This window comes from Rhineura floridana, chromosome 18 (assembly GCF_030035675.1).
Source record: "Rhineura floridana isolate rRhiFlo1 chromosome 18, rRhiFlo1.hap2, whole genome shotgun sequence".
NCBI lineage: Eukaryota > Metazoa > Chordata > Lepidosauria > Squamata > Rhineuridae > Rhineura > Rhineura floridana.
Window position 1 is genome coordinate 22,698,688 of NC_084497.1, and position 15,794 is coordinate 22,714,481.

Here is a 15,794-nt window from a genome sequence, read left to right on the forward strand (position 1 = left end):
CCGCAAAGGGAGTTTTGTAAGAGCATCCTTCTTTTGGGGAAGGGCCGTGGCTCAGTGGCAGAGCATCTGCCTTGCATGGAGAAGGTCCCACGTTCAGTCCCCGGCATGTCCAGGTAGGGCTGGGAGAGACTCCTTGTCTGAAACTCTGGAGAGCTGTTGTAAAGAGTACTGAGCTTGAGGAATCAATAGCTTACAGCTATTATGTTCCTGTGCCTTAAGGGAAGGGCCGTAGCTCAGTGGCAGAGCATCTGCATTGCATGGAGAAAGTCCCAGGTTCAATCCCCGGCTTCTCTAGGTGGGGCTACACATAGTGAGACATAGCGAGTGGATAGATAGAATGACTATCTCAAACTCCAAATTTTCCAGATGGTATCGCCTTTTTAAACACGATCATAAAAGGGCAAATTATTTAACGTGCCAATTCCCGCTACAGTTACGATATGCCTTAACAGCATTGAGATTTCAAACCATGCCACACGCTATGCTAACCGGCCGTTACCAACATTTCCCGCACGAACAGCGTCTTTGCATTTGCCGAACTGGAAAAGTGGAAGACCTCCCTCACTATCTTTTTGAATGCCCGATATATATGCATCCTAGAACTAAGTTCCTTGATACATTAATTAATCGCTCAGGCACCGGCATGGATGATCAGTTTATTGCTTTTCTCTTAGCAGATAATGATTATTGGATCTCATACCAGGTGGCACACTATGCCATCGCGGCACAAAAACTGAGGGCTAAATTTCTAAACACATATCCACTTTAGTAGCATAGGTATTTTAAAAGTGAGTAAAAACAGTGTTCTGCAATTCTAGGGGTCCGCCACTCTTACATTGGAATGGATTTTATATTAAAATCTTACTGCAAAAATTTCTGCAATAAATATAAATTTTATATTTTATTTGTGAACCATAATAGACGTTCTTCAGTACTTTAACATTTGATTTCGTATGTATGTATGTTGTGATGGCCTAAGGCCGGCAATAAAGATGATGATGATGATGATGAGGTGGGGCTACAAGAGAATCCTGTCTGAAATCCTGGAGAACTGCTGCCAGTCAGTGTCGACAGTACTGAGCTAGATGGACTAACGTTCTGACTTGTGTAGTGTATGAAGGCCGCCAACATGTCCTTTGCCTTTCTAGGTCCCTTGCTGAACCCCCTGATTGTCTACTGCCCCAGCAGGTCTGAGCTGAAGCGTTGGCTCTATCACTTGGAGAAGCAGATCCATTTAAACGGAGGGAGCCTTGACCTGCCCTTCCTGACCCAGGTGAGTGCTTTGGAGATTATCTGCATGTTAGAAGGGTGAATTTGTGCAATGGGAGTGCCGGTTTGAGATTATAATTCCTATCCTAATCCAACCCCTCCTCCCTCCCTCACCCTGGCACTGGCCATATGTCACCTGGCTGTAGAATCTTGCTCTAAAATCAGCAACATCAACAAAATGGATCCTTGGACTCTCACTTGTGGGGTGCCACAGGGTTCCATCCTCTCACCGATGCTGTTCAACATCTATATAACGCCGCTGGGGGCAATCATCAGGAGATTTGGGCAGCAATGTCATCAGTATGCGGATGACACGCAGCTCTATCTCTCATTTAAATCTTCACCGAGGTTGGCTGTAGAAACCCTGTCCAAGTGCCTGGAGTCGGTGAGTGGCTGGATGGGAAGGAATAAGCTGAAGCTGAACCCTGACAAAACCGAGGTACTGTTTGTGGGAGACAAGGGAAGGCTGGGGGATGTGGACCTGGTGCTCAATGGGGTACGATTGCCCCTGAAAGACCACGTCCGCAGCCTGGGGGTCATTCTTGACTCCCAGCTGTCCATGGAGGCTCAAGTTTCGGCTGTGAGCCGGGTGGCGATGTATCAACTCCATCTGATACGGAGGCTGCACCCCTATCTTCCCAACCATCTGCTCCCACCGGTGGTACATGCCCTGGTCACCTCTCGCCTAGACTACTGTAATGCGCTCTACGTGGGGTTACCCTTGAAAACGGTCCGGAAGCTGCAACTGGTACAGAATGCGGCGGCTCGACTGATTAAAGGCAGCCGCCGGCAAGATCACATCACTCCAGTGCTGAAGGAGTTGCACTGGCTACCGGTTGTTTACCGGGCCCAATTCAAGGTGTTGGTTTTGACCTTTAAAACCCTACACGGTTTTAGCCCAGTCTATCTGAAGGAGCGCCTCCAGCATCGTCAGGGATGCCGCTCAACAAGATCAGCCTCAGAAGACCTTCTCTTGATCCCACCGGTTAAAACAGCTAGACTGGTGAGGACTAGAGAGAGGGCTTTTTCAATAGTGGCCCCCACCCTGTGGAACTCTCTCCCAAATGATCTCCGCCATGCCCCTTCTATGATGAGCTTCCGCCGGGCCTTGAAGACCTGGCTCTTCAGGCAGGCTTTTGGGGTGGGTTAGGTTTTTACTGTTATAGTTTTAAATTTTAACATTTTAATGTATTGGTTTTTTTTATCTTGTACGTCGCCCAGAGTGGCTGGACAACCAGCCAGATGGGCAACTAATAAATTTAATAAATAAATAAATTTAATAAATTAAAGCAAGGCAAGTTTGTTAGAATGTCACATTCTTTACCAAATAACAAAATCTGTGCTTGGGCACATTGCTGTGCACATTGCTAGGTATTGAAATGGCTTTGGGTGCAGGCCCATGGCACAGATTTATATAAAATGTTCATATGCTAATTTATACATATGTGTGTACATTTAGGGATACTTTCAGAGAGAGGGGAAATCCAACTGGTTCTTGCTGTCAGGGCTACATTTCCTGTAGGGGACGCGCTGGCAAAGCAGACCTTTGTAGAGAACAGGATTGAACCCTCTACTCATTGGCTGGTGAGTTCAATCCTGCTGGGTGCTGTTCTGCCAGTGTGCTTTCTCCGAGGAACAAACTGGTGAAGTAGACCCCCCCCCACTTTTCCAGGTGAGTGGGATCGCCTATCTGTCAGTCACCTGATGTCATTATGATGTCAGATGATTGACAGGTTGGTGGCCCTGCCCACCTGTCAAAGTTGGGGTTGTGGGAGATAAAGATTTGGCCCACCGGGATGAAAAGCTTCCCCACCATTGCTGTATCGGATTTGAAATTGATTTTAAATATGAAATTTTAATTGAGTTTTTACATACAGAATTGCTCTTACATGTGGAATCATTTTTAATTGTTTTGATTGTTGTTGTTTTACTGTGAAATCGCTTCAAGGTATTTTATGGGAAGCGATTCACAAACGGGCTCAACTTAATCAACACTTTCTAGCTAATGCTCAGGGAACAGGATGCTAAAACTGTCTTGTCTCAAAGCACTTGGGGCAAGCCAGCTCAGCCTGCATTCACTTGCACCCCCCAACACATTCCTCAGGCAACAGCCCTGTTCTGGGTAGTGATTCAAGGGGTTGTATCTTTTCCTAAAACAAAGGCTTTAGTCAGCGTGGGAAACGATGAGTTAGCAACTGCAAACTGGACACCAGCCCAGAAGCGGCACCTATGAGGTGCGGGTGGTAGAGGAGGGGTGAACGAGGGGCAGCTCAAGTCTTTGTTTTGGCCCAAGCATCAGCAGAGCCTGCAAATTCCTTAGCAAGAAGAGCCCTTCTCCTCTGCTGTTAAACTGGCCTCTTTTCAGTCTGTTTCCCAGCATGAGTAATTCTGCCTAGGAGGAGGGGGACTTGGCTATCTGGGGGAAGAGAGACACAGTGAGTTGATGGAGGTTTCTCACTCCATCATGATTTCCAGTCTGGCTCCTGACGGCTCAGACTGTGTGGCTGTTGCTGCTTCCGTCTGTGTAAAGGAGATGATCCAGGCTCAAAAGTGTTTGACAAAATTCGGCACACAAGAGTTCAAAAGAGAAACTGGAATAACCAGTTTCCTGGGCTGCTCCGTGGTATGCACCTAACTCCACTCAGCAGCGTTAAATGATTTGTTTATTAATAATATTTTATGCCCCTTGACATCCATGATCCCTAAGCAGTTTATGTTAAAAGCAAAGTATAAATACTTATCACAAAAATAAATTGATGAAACAGTTAGGGGAAGGGCCGTAGCTCAGTGGTGGAGCACCTGCTTTGCATGTAGAAGGTTCCAGGTTCAATCCCCGGCATCTCCAGGTTAGGGGTGGGAAGGTCCTCTTCCTGCCTGAAACCCTGGAAGAGCCGCTGCCAGTCAGTATAGACAATACTGAACTAGACGGATCAATGGTCTGACTCGGAATAACAAAAAGGAGGGGTCCCTAGTGTGTACAAAAAAGGGACAAAGTCACAGCAAACGAATGTAAACAATATTGAATGAATAAGCAACAAACGAAGGCCACTAAAATCACAACAAACCTTGAAATTATTGTACAGCACATGTGGGCAGCAAAATAATTCTCCAGTAAATGCAAGATGAGAGCTCTTGTAATGAAACCTATTGCTTCTTCAACAAATAGAGAATACATATAAGAATGGCACCCAAAGACCCCTTATTGCCTCAATGTTCTTGTGATTTTTTCTTCCTTTCAGGGAAATATCAGTACCAGGAACCCGATTGCTGTTTGTTGGGTGCTCTTGTGCATCAGAATGCAAGCAAAAGGGTTATAATTCTGATTGCCGAAATATAAAAAGTTAAAATGTAAAAACCGCCCTTCGTTATTGTAAACCGCCCAGAGAGCTTCGGCTATGGGGCGGTGTGTATATATATATCTTCTTGGCGATCACTCATGACCAAGTAAGATTGTCTTCCAAAATATAGTCTTTAACAATGGATCCGTCTGAATCTGTATCCACCACCGATGTACCAGACCATGACTAGGGGCTTCTGGATTTCACAGTCCTGCCCCGTCGCCATTTGCCAATTGCCATGGGACTTTTGTTATGGAAGACGCCTGTGTGTGAATTTGTTTTATGTGGGGAGATCGGTGCACCACGATCAACACACAATCTTGACAGAAAAAGGGTTTGATCCAATGGCATGGGTACCATGACGATTGGAAGTCCTTTATCTGCTGCAGCCTTCATCCGCCTTCACAGCTGTTGTAACATATACATTGTTATCCTCCGCCTGTTCTGCCGTTGAGGACTTTCTTGAATCATTCTTTGTCTGGTTCCTCTCCCTTGACCTTACCACCATGGGTGACCCTGTTGAGAGTACATGACTCCCGACGGCATCACTCATAGGGTTCATTGGAACACGCAAGCCCACTCACCACTACAAGGTTATGATCCAGCAAGGGTATATATATATGACAGTTTTGAAAGCAACAAACAGAATAAATAAAATATAAAGAAAGAAAATAAAAAAGAAAATCTTAAGTCATAAGGCCTTAGAAGCTCCAGCTGGTGCAAAATGCTGCAGGTCAAATGTTGATGGGGACGGACCACTGCCAGTAGAATCATAGAATAGTAGAGTACATAACACCAGTGCTTAAAAGCTTGCACTGGCTGCCCACATATTACCGGCCCAAGTGCAAGATTCTTGTATTCATTTGCAAGGTCCTTAATGGCTTGGATCCAGGATACTTTGAGGCCCACCTGATCCCTTATATCCTGGGCATGATTGCTGAGATCTTCAGAGGACCCTCGATTTAGGGAGCCTCCATAGCTCAGATGCGCGCCTTGTGTGCACCAGAAGCCATGCACATGAGTCCCAAGTCTGTGCAGCTCCCTCCCTGCTCTGATTAGACAGGCCCCCTCCCTGTTGAACTTCAGCCACTTGAGAAAGACTTTCCTATTTCAGCAGGCATTTTACGGAAGCCTTTTAAATTGATTTTATCTGTTATGTGTTTGTGTACGCGCATGCGCACCATTTAGAGACTTGCGTAATTAAGCAGTTTACGTAATGGCTTAAGTAAATAAAGCGAAAAACAAAAGTGGCACTTTACTGCTATGGAAGTTTAGCCGGCCAACCATCCATGTGGTGCTGGACAATCTGCCCAGCCGTGAGCCAGGGTGGGTGGGTCTGTCGGTACCTGTGCATGTGTGATGGTTGTGCTTCCTTTTCCCTTCAGAACGAATGGAAGCAGAGCTCCATCGGGAGAGAGCAGCTGAGGTGCTCTGTGCAGCATGCCCCCGTGAAGGAGTGGAGAGGCACCCAGCGGGAATCTTTGGGAGACATCCTATGCGTCTCCAAAGTGAAGCTGCAGCATTTTCCCTTCCAGGTGGGACCTCTTCCTCTGGAAACAACGAGAAAGGGTTGAATCCAACTAGGTAGACCCAATGAAATGAATGAACCTGAGTTAGTTGTGTCCATTAACGCCAGTGAATCTGCTCTGGGTAGGATGAGCATTGAATATCACCCAGTAGACTCCTCCAGATGACCTGTTTATTGAGCAGAAGGTCTCAAGTTCAATCCCTGGCATCTCTATATAAGCTTGGGAAAGACTCTTGTGTGAAACCCTAGAGAGCTGCTGCTACTCAGTGTTGGCAATACTGAGCTAGATGGACCAGTGGTTTCACCTCAGTGTACGGCAGCTTCTTCTTCGTTAGGTGTATCCATAGCTCAGTGGTGGAGCACCTGCTTGGATGCAGAAGATCCCGGCATCTCCACTTATGGCTGGCAGTGTCCCCTGTCTGAAATCCCCCGCTGCCAGTCAGTGTCAACAGATAGTACTGAGCTAGGTGATCAATAGTCTGATTCAGCGTAAGGCAACTTCCTATGTAAATTAGGAATATCCATAGCTCAGAGGTTAGAGCACCTGCTTTGCATGCAGAAGGACCCAGGTCCAGTCCCCAGCATCTCCAAACAGGGCTGGAAGTCTCCCGTCTGAAATCCTTGAGAGACACTGCCAGTCAGTGTCAACACTACTGAGCCAGATGGACCAATGGTCTGTCTCTGCATAAGGTAGCTTCCTATGCTTTCTGTTGTTGCGGTTTCACCAAATAGAGTTAGGCAGGTTGAATCTACAATTTGTTACTCCATATGAACGTTGTTCTTCTTGGTCTCCAACAGGAACAGCATGACCGACTGTTGATCCTCTATCCTTCCACCCTGGTCATCGTATCCGAAGAACGCAATGGCCTCTACTTTAAGGTAAGAGCTTCTCCCCCGCTATGTCCTATGTGTCCCTGCACCCCCCCTTTATCTAATGTGGCCTATATAACATAAGTCTTCAATGTTTTCATTAAGAACTTATTAAATTAATTAACGTTTAAAGACATAGAATCACAGAATAGTAGAGTTGGAAGGGGCCTATAAGGCCATCAAGTCCAACCCCCTGCTCAATGCAGGAATCCAAATCAAAGCATTCCCAACAGATGGCTGTCCAGCTGCCTCTTGAATGCCTCCAGTGTCGGGCAGCCCACTACCTCTCTAGGTCATTGGTTCCATTGTCGTATGGCTCTAACAGTTACAAAGTTTTTCCTGATGTTCCATCGAAATCCGGCTTCCTGCAACTTGAGCCCATTATTCCGTGTCCTGCACTCTGGGATGATTGAGAAGAGATCCTAGCCCTCCTCTGTGTGACAACCTTTCAAATACTTGAAGAGTGCTATCATATCTCCCCTCAGCCTACTCTTCTCTTCTCTTCTCTAAACATGTCCAGTAGTTTCCGTCTCTCCTCAAAGGGCTTTGTTTCCAGTCCCCTGATCATCCTCGTTGCCCTCCTCTGACATGCTGATGAATTCATCGTATGAGTTTTTGTCAATCTATTGATTTTAAATCCACTTACGGGTGAGAAGAATTTTTCTGAACCAAGAAGCAGACTTCAGGTTGTAGCCAGTGCTAATCCTACTCATAGCAAACCCATTGGAGTTCATGAACATTTAATTTTATGTATGTATACACTTTTCCACCAATTTGCATCAGCTTAGAGAAAAGCTGATTACAAAGTCAATAATGTAAAATTCAGAGTGGTTATTTTAAAAAAACTGTGCCAATGACAGCCATGACCCGCCGCAAGAAATCAATGCTGGTCCGAAAACAATGCAGATTGTTGGATTATTTCAAAATCCAGTAATAAATCCGATTTAGCAAATATTTTCCCCCATCCCTAATACATACATATACTATATATATATTTAATGAACATTACTGACTTAGGTCCATTAATTTTAATAGGTCTATTCTGAGTAGGGCTTATTGCATGTGATAAACTTTAATCAATTCATCATATGAGTTTTGTCAATTAAGCTATTCATTTTAAATCTGAATATGCGGGGAAACAGTATTTCTGAAACAAGATGCAGACCTTGGTTTTATGTGATGCAAAATTGTGTCATCTTAGAAGATGTATTTGGCATGTATTTGCAGGAAGGGATTCTGAGGAACTGAGACAAATAGTGGTAACGAGAGAGGAAGTTCTAAGCTTAATGGACAATATAAAAACTGACAAATCACCGGGCCCGGATGGCATCCCCCCGAGAGTTCTCAAAGAACTCAAAGGTGAAATTGCTGATCTGCTAACTAAAATATGTAACTTGTCCCTCGGGTCCTCCTCCGTGCCTGAGGACTGGAAAGTGGCAAATGTAACGCCAATCTTCAAAAAGGGATCCAGAGGGGATCCCGGAAATTACAGGCCAGTTAGCTTAACTTCTGTCCCTGGAAAACTCATAGAAAGTATTATTAAAGCTAGATTAACTAAGCACATAGAAGAACAAGCCTTGCTGAAGCAGAGCCAGCATGGCTTCTGCAAGGGAAAGTCCTGTCTCAGTAACCTATTAGAATTCTTTGAGAGTGTCAACAAGCATATAGATAGAGGTGATCCAGTGGACATAGTGTACTTAGACTTTCAAAAAGCGTTTGACAAGGTACCTCACCAAAGGCTTCTGAGGAAGCTTAGCAGTCATGGAATAAGAGGAGAGGTCCTCTTGTGGATAAGAAATTGGTTAAGAAGCAGAAAGCAGAGAGTAGGAATAAACGGACAGTTCTCCCAATGGAGGGCTGTAGAACGTGGAGTCCCTCAAGGATCGGTATTGGGACCTGTACTTTTCAACTTGTTAATTAATGACCTAGAATTAGGAGTGAGCAGTGAAGTGGCCAAGTTTGCTGATGACACTAAATTGTTCAGGGTTGTTAAAACAAAAAGAGATTGCGAAGAGCTCCAAAAAGACCTCTCCAAACTGAGTGAATGGGCAGAAAAATGGCAAATGCAATTCAATATAAACAAGTGTAAAATTATGCATATTGGAGCAAAAAATCTTAATTTCACATATACGCTCATGGGGTCTGAACTGGCGGTGACCAACCAACCTCGGGGTTGTAGTGGACAGCACGATGAAAATGTCGACCCAGTGTGCGGCAGCTGTGAAAAAGGCAAATTCCATGCTAGCGATAATTAGGAAAGGTATTGAAAATAAAACAGCCGATATCATAATGCCATTGTATAAATCTATGGTGCGGCCGCATTTGGAATACTGTGTACAGTTCTGGTCGCCTCATCTCAAAAAGGATATTATAGAGTTGGAAAAGGTTCAGAGGAGGGCAACCAGAATGATCAAGGGGATGGAGCGACTCCCTTACGAGGAAAGGTTGCAGTATTTGGGGCTTTTTAGTTTAGAGAAAAGGCGGGTCAGAGGAGACATGATAGAAGTGTATAAAATTATGCATGGCATTGAGAAAGTGGATAGAGAAAAGTTCTTCTCCCTCTCTCATAATACTAGAACTCGTGGACATTCAAAGAAGCTGAATGTTGGAAGATTCAGGACAGACAAAAGGAAGTCCTTCTTTACTCAGCGCATAGTTAAACTATGGAATTTGCTCCCACAAGATGCAGTAATGGCCACCAGCTTGGACGGCTTTAAAAGAAGATTAGACAAATTCATGGAGGACAGGGCTATCAATGGCTACTAGCCATGATGGCTGTGCTCTGCCACCCTAGTCAGAGGCAGCATGCTTCTGAAAACCAGTTGCCGGAAGCCTCAGGAGGGGAGAGTGTTCTTGCACTCGGGTCCTGCTTGCGGGCTTCCCCCAGGCACCTGGTTGGCCACTGTGAGAACAGGATGCTGGACTAGATGGGCCACTGGCCTGATCCAGCAGGCTCTTCTTATGTTCTTATGTTCTTATTTGAGAAAAGGGAGACTGCCTCATTTAAGGTGATGATTGCTATGTGTAGGTTTTATAAGCACTTGTAATTTTTTAAACAAATCTTTTATGTATTCATTTGCTGCCTGGTTAATAAGAACATCTTTGTAGTTGGTTAAAAGGGTTTTGTGTGGTTTTTAAAAAATGGATTAACCTAACCCAGTAGTTCTCAAAGTTTTTTCCCCACATGGACCACTTGAAAATTGCTGAGAGCCTTGGTTGGGCCACTTAATGATTTTTCTGCCTCTTATAGCAATTGTTAATTCCATAGAATTCAGACTGTATACAGTAAAATACAATATAAGAAATAAAAATAAAAGTAAAAAAATCAATATGAACATTCAGTGCGATGGGTGTGTCACCTTCCATCTTCAACCACAAATCTGCAGACATGCTGCAGACTATCAGAATGAAGCTTGTGGACCACTGGTGGTCCAATAACCACAGCTTGGGAACCTCTAACCAATTCAGCACTGCAGCCTTAATAGTAATTTGTAGCGTTTCTATAGCATTCGAAGTACTTAATGTACATTTTATCTTGTTGAAACCCTCCTTACAACAATCCTGTAAGGTAGTTCGGTGCTAATGGCCCGATAAGGCAGATGAGGGGCTGAGTTCGTGGCTAAGGTGAAATGTGAACTGAGGCCCACTACGCTTTGCCAGCTCTCTTCCACTTCTTCTGCCTTGGCCTTCTCTTGCCATGTGGTGAGTTGGCTTTGGCAGCCAGGCCCAACAAGCTGGGCAGCATTGTGCCGTGGGAGGGTTGTAAGCACTCGTGACACAGGAAGTACCTTGCTAGTGTTTTTTTAAAAAAGAAAAGAATGAGTGGAAGGTTGGCCAACATGGAGATATTTTTGTCCACTTGCTTGGAAGGCAGGTTGTGGCTTCTGAATATTTGTGGTTAAGCTGTCTCAGAAGAACCTGCAGGGCGGTGGCAAGATCTGCATTCCTTTGAAGTTGGAGAAGGCTTTCAGGCCAAGCTCATCCGCGGCCTAGTTCTCATAGAGGCAGTAAACCTGTGCCTGCCTGGCTGTATCGCTTCAGACGGCAGGTAGAGTCTTGCACAACAGAAGGCTGCTCTGTCTACATGGTACCAGTGTGGTGAAGTGGTTAGAGTGTTGGGCTAGGACGTGGGAGACTGGCCACGATGGCTGCTAGCCACAAGGTGTACGTTCTCCCTCCACTGTCGCCGGCAGTACGCATCTGAATGCCAGTCGCTGGGCATCCCAAATGGGAAGAGTTGCTGTTGCACTCAGGTCCTGCTTGTGGGGCTTCCCAGAAGAGGCAACTAGTTAGCCACTGTGAGAACAGGATGCTGGACTAGATGGGCCACCGGCCTGATCCCACAAGCTCTTCCGTTCGGATGTTTCGTTGAGCTGCCTGTTTTAATTGTTGCTGTTTTACCCATTTTGTTTTATATTATTGAACTTTTTTTAGGATTCCTTAACAGTTTATATTGTAAATTGTTCTGATTTCAGTGGAACAGTGACTCCAGTTTATAAACTAAATAAATTCAGGTCATCTACCTTTTTAAATATTCCTGAAAGTACAGTATGGAAATGGAGCTGGGGGTCCTTTTTACTCTTTTGCTGTTTCAGCATATATATATTTTTAAATGAGACACACATGGCCTTTTGCATGTGCCTGGTTCATACTTGACCAAAGGCTTGTATATTTTATACTCCGACTTCCAGAACTGAGCACACAATGTACGCTTGAGGATCATCCCCTCAGATTCAATGAAGTCTTCACATTGGTTCTGCCTCCTGTAACCAGAGGCAATCTTGGAATTCCTTTCAGAATAGCAAATCCTCACAGTAGTTGGGCCCTCTGGGGATTCTCTGATCACATTCTTAGGCAGTTGTTACAGGGGGAAAAAATGCCTGTGGTTTTGTAGGGTTAATAAGCTAGGGCCCAAATGTCACTTGACAGCTGGCTGAATTGGGTGGCTTCCCACTCCCAAGAGTCATCTTTGCACCCTTCAGCATGAAGCTAGAGATTGCAACAGCAAAGAGATAATTTAATGATGAAGAACATAAGAAGAGCCTGGCTGCTGGATCAGGCCAATGGGCCACCTAGTCCAGCATCCTGTTCTCACAGTGTCTAACCCTGATGCCTGTGGGAAGCTCACAAGCAGGACCTGAGTGCAACGCACTTTCCCCACATGCAGTTCCCAGCAACTGGCATTCAGAGGCATACCGTCTCCAACAGCAGAGACAGAAACCTCTTTTGAAGCTAGAAGCCTGAGTTTCCGCTCTTAGGAGCATAGGAATATAGGAAACTGTCCAATACTGAATAAGGCAGTTGGTTCATCTATCTCAGCATTGTCTCCACTGACTAGCAGCAGCTCTCCAGGATTTGAGGCAGGGGTCTTTGTTTCCCTACTGACCACCAAAGAGCAAATCCTCACAGCAGTGACGGTAAAGGGCTGTATCTTACTGGTAGAGCTTCTGTTTTGCATTCAAAAGGTTCCAGGTTCAATCTCTGGCACTGGAAACATTTCTACCACATCATTGCTGGAAATGCTAAAGGTTTCACCCTGGGGATTTTTATGCACAGCTGGACAGCTTTGCCTTGCCTTTGAATAATATGGATTTGGACCTGGGGAAGACCTGATGATCCCAAGGGGCGTGAAGGATAGCGGTCGTCAGTTGTGGCTTTGTGCCCATTGGGACTGGTAGGGCAGAAGGCATGGGGACCAACAGTAGGTGGAGACAGAGCCAATGACAGACAGAGCCACCCCTTGATTGGTTGTAAGAAAGCAGGCTGGCGGAGACTGGCTATGAAGGCCAACTGAAGTTGGCGGGGCAGCGCACCATTTGACCTAATGGGCCAGCCTCCACAGGCAGTCATGTCAGCTCTCTGTATTTTGACTTTGTAGAGGAGCTCGATGAAGAGATAGGCTTCTGCAAGCAACCAGCCCTGTGATGCCCAGTGATTCATAGGCCTGTGATGCCACTGCAGGCGCATGTCTGGGCTTAGAATCACCCTTCTGCATTTCAGTTCTCCATTCCTGCCCAGCAATGCTGGAATCCAGACCGATCTATGTATTGCAAACCAGAAGGAAGCAAACAAAATGAGGTCCCTTGGGTTTGGTGGAAGCACTGGTCTGTGTTACAGTAAACATAGTCCATCCAGTGTCACTAGAAATCAAGTAGTTAACATAATGCACTTTATTTTAATAATTCTAACTCATTTCATTTTTAGCCTACTCTTCTCCCAGACATTTCAAAGCAATGTATATACTTCTCCTCTTTTCACCTCACAACAACCCTGTGAGGTAGGTTACGGTGAGTGCCTGGCCCAAGGTGCCCCAGTGAGCTTCATGGCTGAGTGGGGATTTTAACTAGGAGTTTAATCCCTGCTGGTGGGCACCCCCAACAGGGGTTTCTTGGTGGTGGCCTCGCACTGGCCAATTGAGAATCAACCAGACAGCACTGCAAGGTGGCTGGGAGAGTAAATAAACTTTTTTTTTAATGGGTTCAGGATGAAGCAGGACCTGAAGCAGGAACAGTCTTCTCCCCATTTGTGATTCCCAGTGCCTGGTATTTAGAGGAATACTGCCTCCAACAGTGGAGGGAGAACATAGCCATCCTGGCTAGTAGCCGTCAACAGCTTTATCCTCCATGAATTCATCTAGTCCTCTTCTAAAGCCAGTTGCTGGAAACCGCAGGAGGGGAGAGTGCCCTTTGCACTCAGGTCCTGCTTGCGGGCTTCCCACAGGCATCTGGCTGGCCACTGTCTGAACAGGATGCTGGACTAGATGGGCCACTGCCCTGATGCAACAGGCTCTTCTTATGTTTCTAAAGCCATCAAAGTTGGTGGCCGTTGCTGCTGCTTCAGGGAGTAAATTCCATTGTGTAACTATATGCGGGTGACCTGTTTTGAGAGATAAGCTGCTGCCCAGTAGTTACATATAAATATACTCATCAATAGACTCACTAAAGGTGGACATTTATAGGAGGGAACCAGACATCCCAATGGGAAGCCCGCAAGCAGGACCTGAGTGCAACAATGCTTTCCCCACTTGCTATTCCCAGCAACTGGTATTCAGAGGTATACTGCCTCAGAGGTACTTGGCATATCTTGTACTCAGGTATACTGCCTCTGAACCTGGAGGCTCTATCAGGAATGCAGCTGCACTCTCCAGAAGCATTCCTCTTTCCAAAGCTGGCACTGTGCCTCAGGCTTGCCCTCTTGAACAGTCACGCCAGGCATCCTCAGAGGTTCGTCAGTCTTGCCTCACATCTGCCCTGGGGCGGCACTGAGGTCGAAGGGAGGCCTTTGCATGCCATGGCAGAGAATGCCTCTTGCTCAGCAAGCCTTCTCCTAGCTGCAGCCACTTGCGGAGCAGTTAGGAACTGCCAGGGCTGTGTGGGTGTTCCTGTAGGAGCAGCAGCGACCCTTTCATGACATTTTGGATTTGGGCTTAGTTGAAGCATCACGCTCCCTGTGAGGAATGGCTTGTTGTTGTACCAGGGGAGGGACATCGTGAGGCGAGGGATTGCAAAGAGGTCAAGGGGTGGCCCCGGACAGCTGGGAGCAGCTGTGGGAATGCAGGCAGAAGGTGCCCCTAAAAAATGGGTGCCCTCTCGCCAAGACACAGCAGTTTATTGCGAGCTCGCTCAGCACACATCCTCTTTTCTTATCATCCACACAACAAAGCTTGGAGCCTGTTTTTAGGCACCCGGCAAAGCCTCTCCTTTTTACCCTCGCTTTTGGCCCTTAATTTGAAGGGTTCCAGGTATCGTTTAACATGGCAGGTCTTTCAAGTCCTGTCTTTATCCGGACTGATGTGCTTTTAGGTTGGGTTGCTCTTGTTGTTTTTTAATGGGTTTCTTACAATTGGTTTTAGTGTTTTGTTGTAAGTCTCTTTGGGTTGCTTTGCCAGGAAAGCAACTAACAAACATAAATAAGAATAATTCTCATCATAATGCTATCCCATATTCTCTCCCCCTCCCATTTAATTCGGATTTACCAGTTTTGCAGAGTTTTTTTTATCTTTCTGCAAGGTCTAGTGATGGCCACCAACCTGGATCGCTTTAAAAGCTGGAGACAATATGCCCCTCAATGCCAGTTGCTCAGAATGGCAAGTGTGGAGACTGCTGTTGCCTTCAGGCCCTGCTTGCAAGCTTCCCAGAGGTATCTAGGACGATAGAAGCTGCTGGATTGGAGCAAAGGCCTACCGTAGGGACCCTCCGGATTATGTTAGCCTCCAACTCCCATCATTCCTGTCCATTGGTCGTGCTGGCTGGGGCTGATGGCAACTGGAGTCCAACAACATCTGGAAGGCTGCAGGCTCTCCATCCCTGGCCTGTCTAGTCAAGCATCCTGTTTTCCACAATGGCCAACCAGAGTTGTTCTGCTCACTGGCATGTACTTCCCGCTGCCCACATACTCAGTTCTGGAATGGCTCTATTAATAACTGAGTCACCTGCAATATCCTTTATCAGGTGAGGCGACCAGAACTGCAACGGCATTCCAATTTGTGTAACAGCATTATGATATTGGCAGGGTTTTTTTCTCAATTCCTTTCCCAATGATTCCTAGCATGGAATCCGCCTTTTTTCACAGCTGCCGCACACTTCTTCTGCATTAGCCCTTTCTCCACTGCCTCTTATGCACACAGACACACACACACATTTGTTTTGTTCCATCTTTGTGCAGAACTTTGTTCCTTACAAGATCCTCATCTCCTCAAGGTCACTTGGAGAGTCAAACTGAATCCGGTGCCATATCCTGAGTAAACTGTTTGAGAGAGTAAACAGTATTTGGGGACCATCTGAGGCTTG

At 45.9% G+C, this 15,794-nt stretch overlaps 1 protein-coding gene across 1 annotated transcript in view; it reads left to right on the forward strand.

Annotated features, from left to right (window-relative positions):
- Positions 1–15,794, forward strand: part of PLEKHN1 (pleckstrin homology domain containing N1) — a 62,737-nt gene that overhangs the window by 34,224 nt on the left and 12,719 nt on the right. The window contains exons 6-8 of the mRNA XM_061601281.1: positions 1,149–1,273; positions 5,993–6,142; positions 6,934–7,014. Of these exons, the coding sequence (XP_061457265.1) occupies positions 1,149–1,273; positions 5,993–6,142; positions 6,934–7,014 (356 nt within the window). The remainder of the gene's footprint in view (positions 1–1,148; positions 1,274–5,992; positions 6,143–6,933; positions 7,015–15,794) is intronic.